General features: G+C 43.0%; 1 protein-coding gene across 3 annotated transcripts in view; it reads left to right on the top strand.

The window, feature by feature from the left end:
• RYR3 (ryanodine receptor 3) overlaps positions 1-20,362 on the top strand; it is a 506,364-nt gene that overhangs the window by 406,290 nt on the left and 79,712 nt on the right. For all 3 annotated transcript variants that reach the window (XM_071214091.1, XM_058293854.2, XM_071214090.1), the window contains exons 53-64: positions 2,206-2,295; positions 3,214-3,360; positions 3,574-3,636; positions 4,863-4,938; positions 5,052-5,175; positions 7,251-7,366; positions 8,383-8,450; positions 9,417-9,538; positions 13,317-13,366; positions 13,773-13,833; positions 15,529-15,767; positions 17,479-17,560. In XM_071214091.1, the coding sequence (XP_071070192.1) occupies positions 2,206-2,295; positions 3,214-3,360; positions 3,574-3,636; positions 4,863-4,938; positions 5,052-5,175; positions 7,251-7,366; positions 8,383-8,450; positions 9,417-9,538; positions 13,317-13,366; positions 13,773-13,833; positions 15,529-15,767; positions 17,479-17,560 (1,238 nt within the window). The remainder of the gene's footprint in view (positions 1-2,205; positions 2,296-3,213; positions 3,361-3,573; positions 3,637-4,862; positions 4,939-5,051; positions 5,176-7,250; positions 7,367-8,382; positions 8,451-9,416; positions 9,539-13,316; positions 13,367-13,772; positions 13,834-15,528; positions 15,768-17,478; positions 17,561-20,362) is intronic.

Below are 20,362 nucleotides of genomic sequence, written 5' to 3'. Positions count from 1 at the left end.
ATACCTCTTTCCTAGATTTTTCAGGCATAGGCCCTCTTAGCACCTTGTTTTGTTCCTTTGTAATGTTTTTGTAACCATTTTGTGTAAGAATTTTCAGTTATACCTTTACCAGTGTGATAATTCAATTGATCTTTCTCTCTCTACCACTGAACTGTAAGCTTCATGAGAGCAAGGATACACGTTTGCTCACCCTAGCCAGTATTTTCCCTACCCTCAAGAACCTCACAGTCTCAGGGGAGCAAAAAATCATGCAGCCATTGTGGCACAGGTGCTGTGACGGACACGAGCGCAGGTAGAGGACATGGGCAGTACCTATGCCAGTATCTGGGTGCAGAAAGGCATCTTAGGACTGGTGACATTCACAGCATATGTTCATGGAGGAGTAGGAGCCATTCAGCACCAGGAAGCGAGTGCATGACAGTCTGTGGGAGCAACATGTGCGGACCCAGAGGCAAGGGAGAGCTTGGCGGGTTAGAGGAGCACAGATCAATGTCACTGGATCACGGAGTAGGGCAGAAGCAGCAATGCTGGCATTTGGAGAGGCAAACAAGATCATCCCTATAGCTTTGAAGGCACAGCAAAGAGACTGTATTTTACCATCATGATAGCAGGGAGCCGTAGAAAAACTTAAAGCAGGGAAGCAGACTTGGCCCAGTGGTTAGGGCGTCTGTCTACCACATGGGAGGTCCGCGGTTCAAACCCCGGGCCTCCTTGACCCGTGTGGAGCTGGCCCATGCGCAGTGCTGATGCGCGCAAGGAGTGCCATGCCACGCAAGGGTGTCCCCCGCGTAGGGGAGCCCCACGCGCAAGGAGTGTGCCCCGTAAGGAGAGCCGCCCAGCCCAAAAGAAAGTGCAGCCTGCCCAAGAATGGTGCTGCCCTCACGGTGAGCTGACACAAGATGAAGCAACAAAAAAACCCAGATTCCCATGGCTGACAACTACAGAAGCAGACAAAGAAGATGACGCAGCAAATAGACACAGAGAACAGACAACTGGGGTGGGGGGGGGCAAGGGGAGAGAAATAAATAAATAAATCTTAAAAAAAAAAAAACTTAAAGCAGTAGAGTGCCCTGATCACCTGACAGTAATGTAGAAGGTGGAGACATGACAGGACTAGAATCAGGGAGAGCAGTTAGGAAGCTGCTGCAGTAATCTAGGTGGGAGCCAGTGATGGCCTGGACTAAAATACTGGCAGGGAAGAGAGAGAGAGGCCGACAAATGAGTAAGTCTGGAAGGCCGGACAAGTGTGAGAGGATGTAGAGGGGAAGCGGAGTCAGGGAAGGCTCCCCTATTTCTCACTTGGAAGGTGGGTGTAAGCTGTAGCGTTCACTGAGATACGGAGAGCACAAGAGGCGGGGCCAGTTGGAGGAGTATGATGCCAGGTTCTGTTTTGAGCTTAAATGTTTTTGGAAATTATGAAGAGATCTGGGCTGGAAATACCGATTTGAGATTAATCCACTTAACATTGATAACTAAAATTGTGGCCTAGATTAGACCATCCCCAGAAAAATGTGTCTCTAAAGAAGAGACAGAAACTCAAGAAGCATATGTATTTAACAAATGAGCCAGGGCAGATATTGAGAAATGCAGCCAGGAGCCTTTGAACTGGGCTGTGATGTGGTTAAAATCAGAGAAAGCATTTTGGCCATTTATAAAATCGTGCCTGGAAGAGAATCTGGCACATATGAAAGCAGGCATTCAATCAATATTTGTTGAATGACTTTTGAAGTTCATTAACTTCTATGACTCTAGGAGACTTGGACTACTGCAGTTTTGCTTTGAAGTTGGTGGGCAAGGGGTGTAAGTCCAATCAGCTCTCCATGTGGCAGGCAGTGGGTTCAATCCTTGCAAGCCTTTTAGCCCTTAATTCTGTTCTTTCCTGTGAATGTGGCACACTGGCCTGAGAAGCATTGTTTCTGTATCATTTGAAACATCCTTCTCACTTAAGTAGGTCTGAAACACAAGTGAATTAATGGAGAAGACAGCAACTAAAACAAGAAGGACTAAAGGAGCAGAGTTCAAGATTCAGGGGCCAGGGAGCCTGACAACTTTAAAGGATCAATTAGACATTTTGGAGATGGATTTTCAAGCTCTGTCACTGTCCATTATATCACTTTTATTCAGTGAAAATAGAAGCAGGGATTGGGGTCATAGAGCAGGGCTCTTTCCATGCCAAGGATGTTCAAACTGAGAACCTTTCTACAGAGTCAGAATGGATGGAAATATGGAATTTCCCTGGATGAAAATGTGAAGACCCACCCATTGATAAGGCCTTTCAAGACGTTAACAGAGAAGGTAAGGAACGGACCTCTGTGTGGCTGTGCTGAATCCCCATCCTTGGGAACTGTTTCAGTGGAAAGAGTTCAAGACACAGTCACCCTCCAGTTTCTCAGAAACTTTCTAGGACTCAGTAAATGGCTCATAAGCGTGCCAGTGGGTAACAACCCAATGCCAATTCCCAAGAGCCCAGCCTCACGTTGTGTTCTTGGCTCTAAGAGTCCAAGCTGAGCCAAAATGCATTTGTGACTCTCTTGCAACTGAACTAGGAAGGGGTTTTGTTTGGTGATTGGAGAGGAGGGAAGTATTGCTGGATAAAATTCAATTAGAAATGATTTCCAAGGACATAGACAATAAAGGGAGTAGAAAAAAGAGTCCTCACAGACATGTGGACAGGTCTCTTGTTTTAGTTACTAAGAAATTTGGTTGAACTCAACTCTGAATTCCTATCCTATAATTAGGAAGAGTTCTTTGTAACCTTTAGTCCTAGTGTCACATTTAAAGGATGATCTGTATATCTTGAACGTATTTTGACCATTTATAAAATTGTGCATAATATAAAAGAGAAATCTAAATCTAAGAAATCTTATTTCCCAAGCTCAAATGAGAAATTTTTGCAGATGCATTTCAGTAATGCCCCACTTTAAATAGCTACAAGACCGAGAGGAGTCACTCTTCTGTGCTGGCTCCTCTTTTTGCACAAAATGTGAACAGTGTCATTAAGTTTGGTACATTCCTTCTGAAGGCAAGAGACAGTTGCATCTTGTACTTAAAAGACTGATGATGAGTTCAGGTGGGATGCTGAAAGGGTATTTGACCTAGTGAAGGAGGCCGGCACCTCCCTGTCCATCGTGGGATCTGACCTCCACAGGGAGACAGGCAGACAGAAGGCTGGCGTGTGCTCTGCAAAGCTCTTCTGCTCAAATGTTCTTCCAGGAGAAGGAAATCTATCGCTGGCCTGCCAGAGAGTCCCTGAAAACCATGCTGGCTGTGGGCTGGACTGTGGAGAGGACCAAAGAGGGAGAAGCCCTGGTTCAACAGCGGGAAAATGAAAAGCTTCGAAGCATGTCCCAGGCCAGCCAGGTAAGACAGCCATGCCAAGAGGCTGACTCTGGGTCAGCAGCCACGGTGGCAATCTGGGATAGCTACTCCTGGAGCATCATTGGCCAGGACGACCTAAGATGAACTTAGGGGATCATTCAGTATAGCACATTTCTTTGACAGCCAAAGTTGGGGGTGCTGATGAGGAAAAGGGAAATGATGGCAAACCCAGTGATTCTGCCTTTGCTTTCCTAGGGCAACAGCTACAGCCCTGCTCCCCTCGACCTCTCAAATGTTGTGCTCTCCAGAGAGCTCCAGGTCAGTGTTGATCCTACCCATGTGTTCTCCAGAACATCATAACATGTTTTCTAAGCCCCCTCAAGTGCAGGGCATATTACCCTCCAAAGAGCTAAAGGAGAAGAGGAAGAAAGGAAAGGAATGCCCAGAAGATACCTCCATTAAAATAGCAAAAATGAAATGGCCACATCATGCAAAGGTCACAGGGAAAGTCTTAGCAGATTTAACCGATTATCCAAGAAACTGAGGTTTAGCACTTCTTCCAAAAACAATGTAAGATTTGGTGACTCAAGCAAGGGAAGACTAAACAGCAAATTACTTTATCGAAATCCTAAAAACAACAACAGCGGCAACAACAGAAAAACACACTAATATAACATCCATAAGAAGAATCTGTGAAACTAAACCCTGGATGGAGGTGCTTGACCGCTCCCTGTAAGCCCCTCCAACCTAAGGACAGGCTGCATATCCCACAGCGAATTCTCTCAGGTTCCCGTGGTGATGCGTGACATGGGGACGGACAGCCAAAGGGATGCTTTGAAAAGCCCTAAGCTGCCTCCTGCCTGTCCTCCCCTCCTGTTACCCCTGCACATAAGGGCTGTGGCCTGCCTGGCCTTGAGCAGTTGATCCGCTGAGAGACCCTCAGACCAAGGTCTTGGGCCCTAGAGAATGTATCTTTCCAGAGTACACCCTTCATTCCCAGTCATTCTTTTATGGGCCTCATAAATTTGAATTCTATTTGAGAAACCATATTCACAATGATTTTCTCCAAGATATGGTTACTTTTAGTTTGTCAAGCCAAAGGCTTTCAGGGGTTCTGGATTTTGCTCCTCTCTAGCCATTTGATCCCCACTTCCAACCCCCATGTTAGGTTAGGAGAACGAGCCTGATGACCTCCCCTGCCCTCCCCTCCACCCTCAGATACTGAACTCAGTGACAGATGCAGTGCTGCCAGAATGCATTTTCAAATGGAAATGTGTGCTTCTCATAAATGCATCAAACTGCCAAACTGCCAGGATAATAAGTTACAAGGGAAGGACAGAATTAGAAATTGTTTTCTATGCGTATGGGAAGATATAAAACTAATGAGGTGCGTAAGCACAGACTAATTAATGATGGGATTCGGCAATGTGCTGCTAGCATTTGGTCGTGCTCTGTTTCCCAGGCTGCCTGAAATAGCTTGATAGATAGGGACTCATTTTTCTTGCCTGCTTTCTCTTTGACTTTGCCTCCTTGGTGGGGCACAGGGAATGGTGGAGGTCGTGGCTGAGAACTATCACAATATCTGGGCCAAGAAGAAGAAGCTGGAGCTGGAGAGCAAAGGTAAGCCTGGTTCACGCCATGCCCCACGTGAGCCGAGCATGGGTGGGTATATTTTCCCGGAAATGCAGAGGAAGAGCCATGTATGTTGCTGCCTCTTGCCTCCCTGCCCTCAGGTGGTGGCAGTCATCCTCTCTTAGTACCATATGACACCTTGACGGCCAAAGAGAAGTTCAGGGACCGGGAGAAGGCCCAGGACCTGTTTAAATTCCTCCAAGTCAACGGCATTATAGTTTCTAGGTAAGTCATCCTTCACGTGATGTTAGGGAGGCAGGGGTGGGGTTGCGGATGTGGTCCCTCCCTCTCCATGTTATTTAATTGCCTGCCTGCAAAGCTGATCAGAATAAGGATAATAATAATAGTGAAGTCTTGAAATGCAAAAAATTTTATTTTGGACCATGAAACCCTGTTTCCTGACATAAATGAGACTTGTAGATACCATTTTCAAAAGATCAGTTGCAGCAAAGGATCATGACAAATTATACAAACACATCTCAAACATTTAATTTTAACTTAAAACTTATAAACGTGCATTCATTCACAAATATTGTGCAATAGGCCAAAGCCTTTTCTTTGTAAATGTTTCTGTGGATTGGAATTATAAACCGTATCCAAAATGCATCCTCAAAGTTTTGGAATTTGGGTTTCTTTAAAGAGCAGTGAGAATTTGAGGCACATACAAAACAATGTACATATAGTAGTATTTTAGGTTTTTTTTCATTTCTTCCCCTATCCTTTACAGCTGTCTCACCCACAGTTAATTCAAAAACTACTTGCATTAGTTTCATGAAATCACAGTTCTTTTCACACTCTTGTTGTTTTATATGATACTTAATTACATAATGGCAATAGCAAGCATAACTCATATAAGCAGACTTTGGACAAAAGGTTTCTGTTATGATATAGCCATTCCTCCTAAAAGCAATATTTACTGAGCAAGCTGCTGTTTGTTTTTAGTTCCCTACAGCATTTTTGTCACATAATGGCAAAAACCCAAATAAAAATCTATACAGTCAGTCCTATTATATCTCAAATCAAAAAATAACAAAACTTATGTGCCATATTGTCGAGCAGGACAGGTCAGACAGCAGGAGGCAGCTCTAGGGAAACCTTCGAGGAAGATTCCCATCATCACTTTAATACTGTCCTTAACACCAAGATGAATGCGTGCTGTGATTTGCTGACAAATAGCTTGCTCACAGAAATGAAAAATCCCTCTTTACTGTAACAAAAATGGAAATCAAGGAAATAGGGGACTAAAGATAACTGAATTCTTCAGACATATCCTGAGTATTTATTTACATGGTACGAGACTCCATGGTAGGAGCCTGGATTTTAGATAAAGAGGCAAGGTCCTGGCCACCAGAATTCCTAGTTTCTCCTACCCCTGTCTCAGACCTCTCCGTCCTCACTGTCCCCCATCTCTCATTGACAGCTCATTCTTCCAGTTGCTCAAGCCAAAACTTTGACTCGTCTTTTTCTTACAACCCACATCCAATCCTTCAGGAGATCCTAATGGTTCTACTTTAAAAATATACCCAGAGTCTAACCACTTTTCATCCCTCCCTCCTCTCACCATCATTGCTGAAATTGCCTCCTACCTGAGCTCCCTACTTCAAACCCTGCCCCCCCCATCTATTTTAAACATAACAACCATGTGATTCTGTAAGTCATATTATGTCACTCCTGTATTCATATCATCCAGCAGCTTTCAGTCTCACTCATAACAAAGACAGAATTCTAAGAATGGTGCACAGGGCCCTAAATGATTTGACCCTTTACCCACACCTCACACCTCTGACCAATGCTCACTTCCATTCCCTCCACGCTGGCGTCTTTGCTATATCCCTCCAACTGAGGAGGCAGGCTCCTGCTCAGGACCTTTGTACCACCTGCTCCCTATGCCTGGGTAGAGCCTCCCCTCCTGTGCATATGGCTCACTCCCTCACCTCCTGCAAGCCCGCGCTCCATCGTCATCCTCTCGCTGAGGCCAGCCCCAACCACTGTATTTAAAACCGCAGTCAGCTCATCCCTACACTCAGCACTCGTGGGCCCTTTCACCTGGCTTTCATTTTTCTTTTCTTGAAATAATGAAATTTGTATGGATGATCTTTTCAGAAATTCTTAAACACAGATGTTGAGTGCTCACAGAGGCAAGTTGCAAGGGGAAATCAGTCAGATCATGAGTCACGTCACCAAACCAGAATGACCATTAACATTTGGAAAATAAAGGACTCAGATAGGATTGAGAATGTACCAAAGTCAGATCATTTTCTCTGTTTTTTCCTGGGGTTTACCTATTTCCAACAATTTAGGGGAATAAAGGATATGGAGCTGGATTCCTCCTCCATGGAAAAGAGGTTTGCCTATAAATTTCTGAAGAAGATTCTTAAATATGTTGATTCTGCTCAAGAGTTTATTGCCCATTTAGGTAAGTAACATTGGGAAACAGCACCAAAAGAATTATTTAGTACCTCGATAATTCTTTCATATCGTAGCTGTTCATGATTCATGTAGAGTCTGATCTGGGAAACAATGGCCTCCTGGGAGGGAGGGGGCTGCCTGGGGCGTGGGGCGGCACTGCCATTCATCGGCCAAGAAGCCGGAGCAGGTCTGGGGTGAGCAGCTCCGGCTCCTCGAAGGCTGCGAAGTGACCCCCTACAGGGCATGTAAGAGTAGGAGACAAGCTTCGGGTACTTGGCCTGTACCCACTTTTCTGGGGCATGCATTGACTCGCAAGGGAGGCAGCCAAGCCTGTAGCACATAGACCTTCATCCTAGCAGACAGATCCATGGGGGATTGGGGGGGGGCCACCTCTGGGGATTCAGAGGTTCAGAGGTGGGGCCTCAGCTGTCCACCCCAGCCTGTGTGCACCCTCAGAGCCATACAGAAAAGGAGAGACCCAGGACTCTACCTGCCGTGCCCTCCCCTACCACCAGTCATTCCAGCCCACCAAGGGCTTTTTGTCATTGGGGGGGGCCGCCAGGCAGGTGAACAGGCCGGGAGGGAAAGCCTCTGTCTCCCCACCCTTGCCCCCCTTTCCCTCTACAGCCCCCAGCAGTTATAAAAATAATAATAATAATTTTCCCACTTAAAAAAAATCAGATTGGCTCTTGGCTTCCCTCCTGGGTTTGATTAACTCTTTTGTTGTTTTTCAAACTACTCACTCCATTTTAACTTTCCTGTTGCTTTGCTTAGTGACTGTGGGCATATGATCCAACCTCTCCAAAACTGCTTTCTCATGGATAAAATGGAGAACACGGTAGTGAAACAGAACGCTAGAAATAACTAGCCAGCACAGTTGTAAAGTACCTTGTAAAAATATAAAATGTTCTGTAAAACTCAAACAACCTTTTAGTGGCCTTTTTTAAAAAAACTGCTCTGTTTCTAAAGGGCTGTGACTGTTGTTTTTAACTCTGGTCAACTTGGTGTTAACTGTCTTTGTAGAAGCCATTGTCAGCAGTGGGAAAACAGAAAAGTCTCCCCACGATCAGGAAATCAAATTCTTTGCCAAAGTAAGTGACTCTCTGCACTTAACCAAATCATTTTTTTCTTTTTATTTCACAATCTCTACTATTTAGAATTCAGGTTAAGCTGCTCCAACAGAGGGACCCAAAGCACCAACTGCTCCGATGAGACAGCCCTGCTCGTCTCTGTCTCTCTCGTAACAGTCCCCAGGAAAGCAGGCGCTGGGTGGGGGTGGGGGGGCAGCCTGCTCTGCTCTGCTCTGCTCTGCTGTGTCCCACACCAGCATCCAGGGACCAGGTTCTTCCTCTCTCTTGTTGGCCCACTGTCCCCTTAGGTGTGTTTCCTGTCAGCACAGGCCAAGCAGGCTCACCTGCGTCACATCCGTGGGACAGGTGAAAAGGAGAAGGATAGGCAAGCTGCCTCTATCCCGGGGACTAGAACTTGGTCACTCCAGCCTCACCTCGCTGCAGTGGAGACTGCGTAATGCATTCTCTAGCTAGGCTGCCTTGTACCCTGCTAGCACGGGGAGATTCTATTGCTAAAAGGAAGAGCGGAGAGTGAACGTGTGTGCACTGAGCAGTCTCTGCCACACAGCCCCGCTCAGAGGACTAGTGAGGGGCATCTTTACGTGCATTGTTGCCTTGGTTCTCTTGAGGCTAGGATTGCTAAGCCCTGTCCCAGATGTGCCTGCTGGATGCCAAGCCCAAGAAGCTGTGTCTAAGCAGGTGTCCCTTGGGCCTGCCTCCCCTGCGAATGCTGACTCAGGGCTGCCCGCGTAGCTCTTTGGGCCCTTAGCTGTTAGCCTTCTCCTTTCTTATATCCTCAGGGCCTCTGGTTTGAGATACAGAAGAGTAAGATATGAAGAAAACCTGGGCTCACAGGGTGGAGTCTCCTGGAAATGCCACAACTAGAGTCCAGAGGCTCCTTGCTCACTGAAAATGTGCTTTTTAAAAGGAACCAAAGGACGGGCTTTGGCTAGCTTCCTAGAAGTTAATTCCTGGTGGGTTTTCCAGGTTCTCCTCCCATTGGTTGACCAGTACTTCACCAATCACTGCCTCTACTTCCTGTCCTCCCCTCTGAAGCCCCTGAGCAGCAGCGGGTATGCCTCCCATAAGGAGAAGGAAATGGTGGCCAGGTGAGTGCCCAAAATAAAGAGAGGTCATGGTGCCAATGTGATTTATTTAAACCCTCAGATTCCTGGGACTAAGCAGTGAGTCTTTTGGAGAAACGAAGTATAGCCTGATGATTGGTGACTTAGAGGTTTTTGGTTATTGCCGAGGTTTTGAAAGAAAATATACTTAACTATGTACTGTTTTGCAATTAAGATAAGTATACTGTTTGGGGGAATTAGTAGGGCTACTCAGGTCACCCTCTATCCTGAAATAACATTTAGAAAAAGGCTAATATAACACTGAAGTTTGGGGAAAAGGAATGTAGAACAGTGAGAAAAAATCAAGCTGACACTACTTTCAACCCCATTCTTATCAGACTTTTCAAGTAATAAAAGAAAAATTTTAAAAAATCAGATATTATGTAGTGTCAGTATGGATGGCTTTAGATTTGAAATCTAGAGAACATAGTTCAATTTACATTCCTAATCAGAAAAAAAAGATTTTTTTTCATCAAAAGCAGCTTTACCTCTCATTCAACTAGGCATAACACATGGATACCTCAACAGAGATAAGGAAAAAATGTTAATGATCAGACTAACAGACTGATTCCACTATGGCTCAGAGTATATCTCTATTTGATTTATAAAAGACAAGGAATGGATTAGGCCTCTAAATAACAAGGACTGAAGACCCTAATGACAGTGGTCCATCAAGTCTTTGCTATTATAGTATCCACTGAGGGTGGACAGTGTACATTATGCTTTCTTTTTTTTTAAAGATTTATTTATTTATTTAATTTCCCCCCTCCCTTGGTTGTCTGTTCTTGGTGTCTATTTGCTGCGTCTTGTTTCTTTGTCCGCTCCTGTTGTCGTCAGCGGCACGGGAAGTGTGGGCGGCACCATTCCTGGACAGGCTGCTCTTTCTTTTCACGCTGGGCGGCTTTCCTCACGGGCGCACTCCTTGCACGTGGGGCTTCCCCACGCGGGGGACACCCTTGCGTGGCAGGGCACTCCTTGCGCGCATCAGCACTGCGCATGGCCAGCTCCACACGGGTCAAGGAGGCCCGGGGTTTGAACCGCGGACCTCCCATATGGTAGACGGACGCCCTAACCACTGGGCCAAAGTCCGTTTCCCTACATTATGCTTTCTAAGGCCCCAGCCTTAAATATCACTTTAAGATTTAGTTAGCATTTATTAAACACTGATCATGGCTAAGCAATGAACTCAGTTTTTCATTGGCAAGTATTTGTTGCCAATTTGTGTAAGTATCACTGTGAAACATTCAGTGTTTTAAATTCTAGTAACTACGTATTATGATCTTCATTTTTGCAGAGGAGGAAACAGTGGTTTGGTCAAGTTCACTCCAGTGCCCCAAATGACCCAGATACTAGGTGATGTCCAGAGTGAAATTCTAGTCTCTTCTCTCTCTCTTCTGTGCCATTTCTTCTACACTGTAATTATTTAATCTCATTTATTAAGAAGAGAGAATCCTCTGCTATAAAAATGAGGTACTCTTAGAGTCAGTTAGTAACTGAAGATTTCCTAAATATTTTCAGGATGCATCAATATATTGTGTAGGAAGCTAGAGAAATGAGGAATAAAGTGAGATATTCAGATAATCCAACAGAGGGCAGGTGTGTCTGTTTTTGTCATCTATTTTTCTTTGATTATTAATACATGGAAATGTAACATTTGTTCAGCCAGGCACCATTTGTTGTGGCTGGAGTACACCGTAGAGTTGATCAGCCTTGCAAATAGCTTTCAAATCCATCACTGTGCTTGATGCCCTCCTGCAGAAGTGGTCATGTTTGCACTGAATTTGTTCACATTTCCAGAGCCCTTTTGTTTGCATCCTTTGCCCTTGCCCCAGCTCTTCTGTAACCAATGTCATTTACCCATGGTTCCCAGACTCTCTCCCCTGGGATTCCTTTAATGCATCACCTTCAAATTCTGAAATGGGGGTGGGGTTCCTGGGGACTCTGGCCCCTCATAACTCTGGGCCTAGGACATGCTTCTATTTAAAACATGGACTCCACAGGGGATGAAAAGGAACCTTTAGAAGATTCAGATCCTGGCCTTGGCAAGCCTGAGAAAGTGCTTCTAACAGTGGGAGGGCAGGGGGCAGGGGTGGGCCTGGGGACAATGTTAGCATTAGGATCAAGTAACCCATCCACCAGCTTATCAAGAAAAATATCCTTTTGCAAGTATCCAGAGCATGTATCCACTTGAAGCATTTTTCCCAGGAATGTCTGTATTTACCCACCTCTAATTCTGAAAACTGAGAGGGTCTTTTGATTACCCTCTATTTACAGATGAGAAAACCAATACACAGAGAGGTTATGTGGCTTCACCTAGATGGCCCAGCCAATCCTAGGCAGAGCCACAGAATCCACATTCCTCTGGGTTGTCCCTTTCCCCAAATCCATGAGCTTTCGCCAAACACCTATCTCTAAACAAAAACAAAAAACAAAACACAAAAAACATACACCATAGGAAGAGGAAAAAAGCACCAGTCTTTATTTAAGTTCACACTAGCTGGCTGCTGAATTTCTGTTAACTTATTCTGAGCTCTAGGCCAAAGGGTTCCAAGTTAGTTCTACAGCAAAACCAAATGACTAGCCACAGGAGACTCTGACTGATTTTTCTAGTAGACAGCCAAGAAAGAGCCATGGCATTCATTTAAAAATACTTAAAGCTGAGAAAGTTTCCTTCCCCATCAGCACACAGGATATATGTCTTCTCCGTTTGAGCTGTCCTTCAGAAGATGTCTGCCCCATGAGGGGCAGGAAGCCCCGTGATGGGTCATAAACGAGAGACTGGGAATGATTTCAACTCCGTCTCACCTTGGAACCCCGTAGTCTGTGCCAGGTGCTTTTATTCCGCATTTCTCCTTTCTGTTCCATCAGAAAGTACTTCTTTCTAAAGGGATTGCAAAGTCCTTGGCTAGTTTTGCCAATGTCAGATAATGCTGGAATTCTGAGGAATCTCCTTCCCAAGAGCATTAGGAACACAGATCAAATGATGACCACAGGCCCCCTAGATTTGTTCAAAAACATTTATGGGGCCCCTTTCTCACTGTAGAAGGCCCTCTGTAAGGAAGCGTGGACGGTAACACAATGAGACACAGCCAGAACTCCAAGGGTTCAATGATGGAAAATATAGGAGAAAATGTGGAGAAGGGACAAAAATCACAAAAGTGTACTGGATAGACTCTCCTGTTTTCCAGGGACACAGCTAGGATGGCACCCTGTTCAGACTATGGAGAGACAACAGGAGAAAAACAATTTATTGGAATGCTTTTGTTTAATACAATCTCCCCATAACTGGACCATTAACATCCTACCCATCCCAACTTCTTAATACCTCCTAACTAAAGCTCCACAGCCCCAGGAAGGTTGCAAAATGGTTCGCAATCCATTCCAACAATGGAAACATGCTTTCTCCCAGAATCATCATGTATTCCTGAATGTCATACATATGAACATTTAAACACTTAGTATTCTATAGCAAGGCATGGTGTGCAGCCAGATCACTGCAAAATACTGCATCACAGAAGCATTGCTTTCAGTTTGGTTGTAGTTGCTTGTAAGGTACCTTTCATGATTCTCTGAAAAAGATGTAGTGAACCACACATTTTCCCAAGTGTGATCTAGAGGATTCTTTGAGAGGGACCCAGGTCATCTTTGTAGGACACAGTCTATACACTCTATTTTACTGCAAGGAGGTGGGAATGGGCAGGGCAGGGGAGATGATTAGTCCTCAAATTTCATGCTTTTCCAACTTGCGTTCTTTTCTCTTCAGCCTGTTCTGTAAACTTGCTGCTCTCGTTAGACACAGAATTTCCCTCTTTGGTAAGTGAAGAGAAGTTTTGCAAAGGCTGCATTTCCCTCTGTAATTATCCCGAACTTGTATTTTTCCTTTATTTGTGGCTCCCTCAGACAATCTGAGCCTTGGGACTAAGGTGTCACCTAAATTTGCCATAGAAAATTGGCCTGAAGTATGATAAATGACCTCTTTAGCCTTTTAGCAGCTCAGATTTTCCACACCAGTGAATGTTTTAAGCTCTGCATCTAACATCCGTCAGAAAGCAGAGGCTATGTCAGGTCAGAGATAAATGCATTGGCCTGGAGCACAGGCCGGGCACTTTGTGTATTGGTGGTCAGTTATGCTGGCTGTCGTGTGTACGTATTGAAAAGATGGCATTCAAAAGGCAGGCTGAATGGTTTTGACACTCACAGGTGATACTTTTGGTTCTAGGAAGTGATTCCACTACAATGGTGAGCTGTCTTCACATCTTAGCTCAGACACTTGACACAAGGTAAGTCTGCCCAGCTTTTTCTCATAGTTCCTCAAGACTCCCTCTCTGACCCCCTCTTCTCACTTACTATTGTGCTGAAAAGAAGACAAACAACTTCCCTGCAGGAGCCAGGAAGAGGAGGGTTGACAGGGAGATGAATCTCACCCTGGAAACTGGCACTCCCTGTTTCTCAGTTCACATGATGGAGAGCCACTGTCTAGTATATCCTGAATGCTAAAAACTGAGCATTTGATCAATTCTTGTCTTCTCTTACTGAGAAGTTCTTCTTGCAGAAGATAAAATAGATGATGCGTCAAAGAGTCACTTTATACCTAATTCTCACCCAAAAAGAGCTGCCTGATGGGCAGAGAGGTCATAAGCATCCTGGGAGAGGTGACCCGTAGCATTCAGAATACAAAATGGCTGACAAAGGAACAGGGAGACTCATTTTCAAGAAGATCAGAGAAAAAGATTTGAGTTCATGGGCTGAGGTTCTGGGTGGAAAGATGGCCCAATAGGGAAGGAAGTCTTAAAAAATAAATAAACAAGTTCTGATAATATAAGCATAAATTATCTGAGGAGGTGAAAAAGAGAGAAATACTGAAAGGAACTGAAGGAGAGCATTATTTAACACACTCATTAAGAGGGGCTCTTGGTGAACGCGGGAGAGCAGGACACATACCCCAATACCCAATGGTGGTGAGAGACAACAATGAAAGAGCTGCTAGAAGATGATGGGCCACAGCAAACTGAAATGTTTTGTATTTTTTTTAAGTTAAGGATAATTAAATGGGATTTTATGGGTTTTGAGAAAAACCAACATGTTGTAGAGCTATTAAAAGACTATATGGGTGAAATATTTTGGATATATAAATTCCTTAAGCTATTATAACCATGTTTTATTTCAAAGATGTAAAATATGCCAGATGTGTGTAAGTTGGAAATCAAAAAAAGGAAAAGAAAATATGCAAAGAACTCTCTCTCTCACACACACACACACACTCACACACAAAAGACTATACTAAGTATACAGAGTACCAGACCAGAGCATCCCAGGTACCAAAATCCCTTGCAGTTGGGATGAGGAACCATTACTCATTACTCCAAGAGGCATGCCAGAACCCTCAGGAGAGAGTCTGCTTAGACAACAACACAGGCTAATGTATTTGATAATTATTCCTGAGGAAACCTGAGACTCAGATAATTTCGTGAATTCTTATAGAATAGGCACAAGCCTCTCTGACTTTATCATCTTGTTTTTATTTTCCTGATTGGTTGGATGATTATCCAGAAAATGCTGTAGATAAAAAGCATCTGTCATTGAACCAACTCTGTCGTAACATTCTTCTGAATAAATTGAAGAAATATGGTAGATTATAGATGACTCATAGGCTTTGTTTCAATTCTAAGTTTTAGAAAATAGCCTTGAGGGAAGGTCTTAGATTCCATGATCTCCATTCCAGCAGGGCACATGCCAGGGTCTTTTCGTTGGTCTGATGGTGCTGCTGTTTTAAAAGGGCTGGCTGTCTCCTCTCTGCCCACTCCTCCCTTCCTCCGCCCTTGGGGGTGTATGGTTCAGATTTCTTCCAGGATGCTGACCACTCCCTCCTCTTCTGATGCTGTGTCATCAGGTGACTGCAAGTCACCACTTTCAAGAAAGGAGTTGGCCAAAGGCTTGGATTATGCTTCTGGTTTTGAATGTTGTTTTGCCTACAGGACTGTCATGAAATCAGGCTCAGAGCTGGTGAAGGCTGGGTTACGCGCATTCTTTGAAAATGCTGCAGAAGACTTAGAGAAGACTTCCGAAAACCTGAAGCTTGGAAAGTTTACCCATTCCAGAACGCAGATTAAAGGCGTTTCTCAGAATATTAACTACACCACGGCAGCTCTGCTACCCATTCTGACGTCCATCTTTGAGCACGTCGCTCAGCATCAGTTTGGGGTGGATTTACTCTGTGAGTCATGCTGTTATTTGTCATAGATTTATATGCACAGGGCCACAGACAGAAGAGGTGTGGCTCATTCTCTTATGTTAACCTGGAAGGTAGAGTGGAGAGGTAATTATCCCCTGCTTTTTCCTTCTTAGGTGTAAAAAACGAAGTAATAGACTCTTGGAGGGGAAGAGATCCCCAAACATGAATATATGATAGTAATATCTTTTCCCACTTTTATCCTGGACTGGAATTCCCCACCCAATTAGGCTAACTACCTGCAGTTGTGCTCCCGCTTAATTTGAAAAGCTTATTGGAGTAATATAGCAGGAGATAAAGGTTTTCTCCCAGGGTTTTCCAGACACCAGTTTTCCTGTTAAGCCCTAATGTATTCACTGTATACCAGGAACAAAGGAAAGATGCTAACATTTTCAAAATCTGTGCTTTCTGAAGAATAGTCAGTTTTATTTCACTTTGCATTTAGCACCATGCCCAGCTAACCTGTACAAATAATCTGTAACTAAGCTTCAGTTTCACACTTTAAATTTTGGCCCATGATTTAATTTAACCAATTGTCCATAGCTCAGGTTGTGTCTTCCATATCCCTTAAAAACTGGGGCTTGGAGTAAGGGGACACCCAAAGCCATTATTTTTTGTTATGGAAACAATGTATTTCCTTGGTTGAAAAATAAAACATTAAATTAGTTTTCATGATGTTAAAGTATTTACAGCCTTCCTATGAATTCCAGACATTATTAGGAGCAGGTAGCCTGCAGCTGAGTTCCTAAGTGGAACATGCTGTTCCCTAAGGAAACATGGTAAATTCCTAATATGATTAAGCTGTCTTTTTTAAACAAAAAAACTTTCCACTCTATTTTCATACATTTTAAATAGCTACAAGAAATAATTTTCCCACCTTATTTAATATTTACAGATTTCTTTGGTTGACAACAAAAAGTCACAACATAAGCAAGCCTAAGTAACTTGTCTATGTGCCCCTTTATCTCCCCTGGTCCCACTGTATTTACCAAAACAGGGCTTGCTGCCCTTTCTTCATCTTGCCCTTCCAGCAAATAAACCAGGTTGCAGAGACCATAAAAGCCACAAGAAAACATAAAAAGTAACAATGAGTTTGCTTTGACTTTTTTTCTGTCCATCAGGTCATAAAGGAAGTTGCCACTGAGCCTGGCACAGATAAACTGTCTGTTGAAAACACATCTCTCTCTCTCTCCCTCCCTCCCTCTCTCCCTCTCCCTCTTCCTCTCCCTCTCCCTCTCCCTCCCCGTCCCCCACCCCCTCCTCCTCTCCCTTGCAAGGGAAGGAATTGCCCTGAATAAAATCTGATACAGTGTCTCCCTCTATTAGGAAAAAAATCCCATTATAGAAGGGCCCATTGGTCAAATTTTTCCTCTCCCTGTGAATCAATATGATCTCCATCATAAGCTCTATATGCCTGTCCTGGTTCTGTACTTGAATATTATTATGGTTCTGAAATGAGGTAGCTCAGTGGAATATGTTTTCCTATCAGTGTTTTCTCTCCCAGTTCAGCAACTAACATCTGGGTAGAAAGGGACTGTATTTGTATTAAAAAAAAAAAAAAAAAAAAAAAAGGATCTTTCGCTCTTGGCTGATGCTTTGACACAGGATAGGTTTTTTCCTATTCATGGGCCAATTCAGCAAGCAGGAAGTAGAGCTGGGACTGATGTACACTGATGACAGCTCTTCTTTGTTTCAGTGAGTGACGTGCAAATTTCATGCTACCACGTACTGTGCAGCCTCTACTCCCTTGGGACAGGAAAGAACATCTATGTTGAAAGGTAATTAGTGAACAAAAGAGGCTAACACATTCGAGCTCAGAAAAATATTACTTTAAAAAAACATTTAATAACATATTTCAATTCAACAAAATGCTCAGTGAGATGGGATGGTGAGTTTGAGTCTAGGCTATGAAATGTTCATGCCACTATTAAGTTTAATGAGGCTAGAAAGATTTATGACTTCTGTGGAGATAGCTGGTGAGTGTGTGTAGCTGGAACAACAATATAGCCAAGCTAAAAAGTGTGGCAGAAGTGTCTTTATCTTCATAATCACAGATTCCAAATAGCTTCCAGAGTTCCTATGGCTAAAGTTTCTGAGAAGCTCAAGGGACATGAGGCAGTTGCTGTAGTGTTTAATGAGTTTTTGTGTGATACAACTCTGGACCTTTGCCATTCCTGGCTGTCAGATTAGCTACAGTTTCAAACAGGTACACACTTTAGTAGCAGAAGTGTTCCTCAGGAATCTGAGCAAGCTTATTGGAAGAGTTACTCAGGTTCCAGCTTTTCCATCTTATCTGCTGGAACTAGTAGAGGCCTTTGCTGACTCCCCTGTTGTTAAACATCAAATGCCATATGTTGTGTTGTTTTGCTAAAATTCACCGGGAAGGTCAGAAGCATAGAAACAGTATTGGCCAAACTCTGGACTTGGTCTTATTCTTGGAAGATCTTTTTTCTTTTTCTTTTTATTTTTCACTTTCAAAAAAGGAAACTAGAAGGAATTTGATATGTACTTTAAAATTATTTCACCTAAACACCCCCTTGGCATGTATGTGCTTCCTCTAATTATGATGCCTTTAATAAAACAAACCAATCACAAGCCCTTGTTTCACATAATTTACCGGGTTTACTTTCCATTCTGACTGCAGTTTCTCAATAAAGCAAAAAAAGACTGGCTCTTTCAAGAACAGTATATAACAAATTTCTTTTTGATTATGATTTTAATCCCTTACAATTGCCTAACTTTCCTTATTGTTTTATATTCAGTGTGAGTAGTTTTGTCATTTAGGAATAGACACTGGGCAGACAAAAGTCTTAATCATATTTTATACAAAGTCAACAAGAGAAACAGTTTTTTCTGTTTAATATTGAATTTCACTTAGAGATGTCTTTAAGCCATTTCTTCCATCAAGTATTTGTGAATATTTTCTCAATATCTTTTCTTGCCCTCTTAGATTATATGTCTGTATATACATAGATATGGGTGTTTCTTTGTACAATTCTTTTGTAAGTCTTACACTTTTTTTGGAAAAAAAGTCAAAGAAAGGTCAACTCTGAAATGTCAGACCAGGGAAAAACTGTTCATCACATGACTTTTTATACTCTATTCATATATTCATTCTTGGTTTAATTATGTATCTGCTCTCCACAGCACTGTGAATATTGGTGCCTATGTTTTCCTTGTCGTTTTTTCCTTCATGCTGGTAGAAGGCAGGTTTAAAGAAGCGCCTAAGTGAAGGCTGCCCCCATTGCCATTGTGTTAGTTCATCAAGCATAGGAAATTGGAGCTTTTACATCCTAGAGTTGTGATGCTAACATTATTAATGACTTTTATTTATTTGTTTATTTTCTTTTGTGTTGTGAAAACGAGGCTTACTTGTTCAAAAAAATTCAAACAGTATGGAAGTATATAAAGTTAAAAGTCTATCTACTGTTTTCCTCACCCTAGACTACTCCCCATCTGAATCCAATTCCCAAATCAAGCCAATTTTAGCAATTTGGTAAGCTTCATTCCAGGTGTTTTCTACACACATATTTTTACACGTGACATCATAATATCCATATTGCTTTGGAACTCTGTCTTGTTGAATGAACCTGAAAGCTAAATTTCTTTATCATATAACTCATATTTTAAAACTTATCAATTAGATACAATATTCATTAATCCCCTATTTTAAAAGGTGAGCAGATCAGTACATTATATTCCTATCCATATCCTGTACTTTATACCTTCCTAATTTTGCTATATACATTCTGTCCTATAACCAATATTACCTGAGTTGTTTAGTTTATATTTAAATGACCCCATGAAAATCACCAGTCCTTTTATAAACCATGACTTTCCCATTCCTAATTTTTAAATTTCGATTTATCACTTTGTCAGCTGGATTCATATTATATATTTTTTTTCTTCAAGAGCACTTAGATACTGTTGATCTTTGTATATTTCAGAATATCATGACATGACTTTCTACGTGAACAATTTCTATAGTATGAAATCCTTGGATCATATTTTTTTCCCTAAGAAGGGTATAGACATTGTTTATATTCTGATGAACTATGTTGCCCAGACCCAAACTTGCACATGACTTTGCAGTGGGAAGAAAGAAGCTGGCTGTTCATAGAACTCTTTAATCTTTTCTTTTTTTTTTAAGATTTATTTTATTTATTTCTCTCCCCTCCTCCCCCATTGTCTGCTCTCTGTGTCCATTCGCTATGTGTTCTTTTTTGTCTGCTTGCATTTTTCTGCAGCACTGGGAAACTGCATCTCTTTTTTTGTTGTTGCATCATCTTACTGTGTCAGCTCTCTGTGTGTGCAGCACCACTCCTGGGTGGGCTGCGCTTTTTTCTTTTTCACGCCGGGCGGCTCTCCTTGCTCATGGGGCACCCGTATGCAGGGGACACCCCTGTGTGGCACAGCACTCCTTGTACATGACAGCACTGCACGTGGGCCAGCTTACCACACAGGTCAGGAGGCCCTGGGGATCAAACCCTGGACCCTCCTCATGGTAGACGGATGCTCTACCAGTTGCCACATCCGCTTCCCTGGACTCTTTACTTGAAGCTCATTAACTTCACTAGGAT

Source organism: Dasypus novemcinctus, chromosome 3 (genome assembly GCF_030445035.2).
Source record: "Dasypus novemcinctus isolate mDasNov1 chromosome 3, mDasNov1.1.hap2, whole genome shotgun sequence".
Classification (NCBI taxonomy): Eukaryota; Metazoa; Chordata; class Mammalia; order Cingulata; family Dasypodidae; genus Dasypus; species Dasypus novemcinctus.
This window is presented reverse-complemented; position numbering and strand designations above follow the sequence as displayed.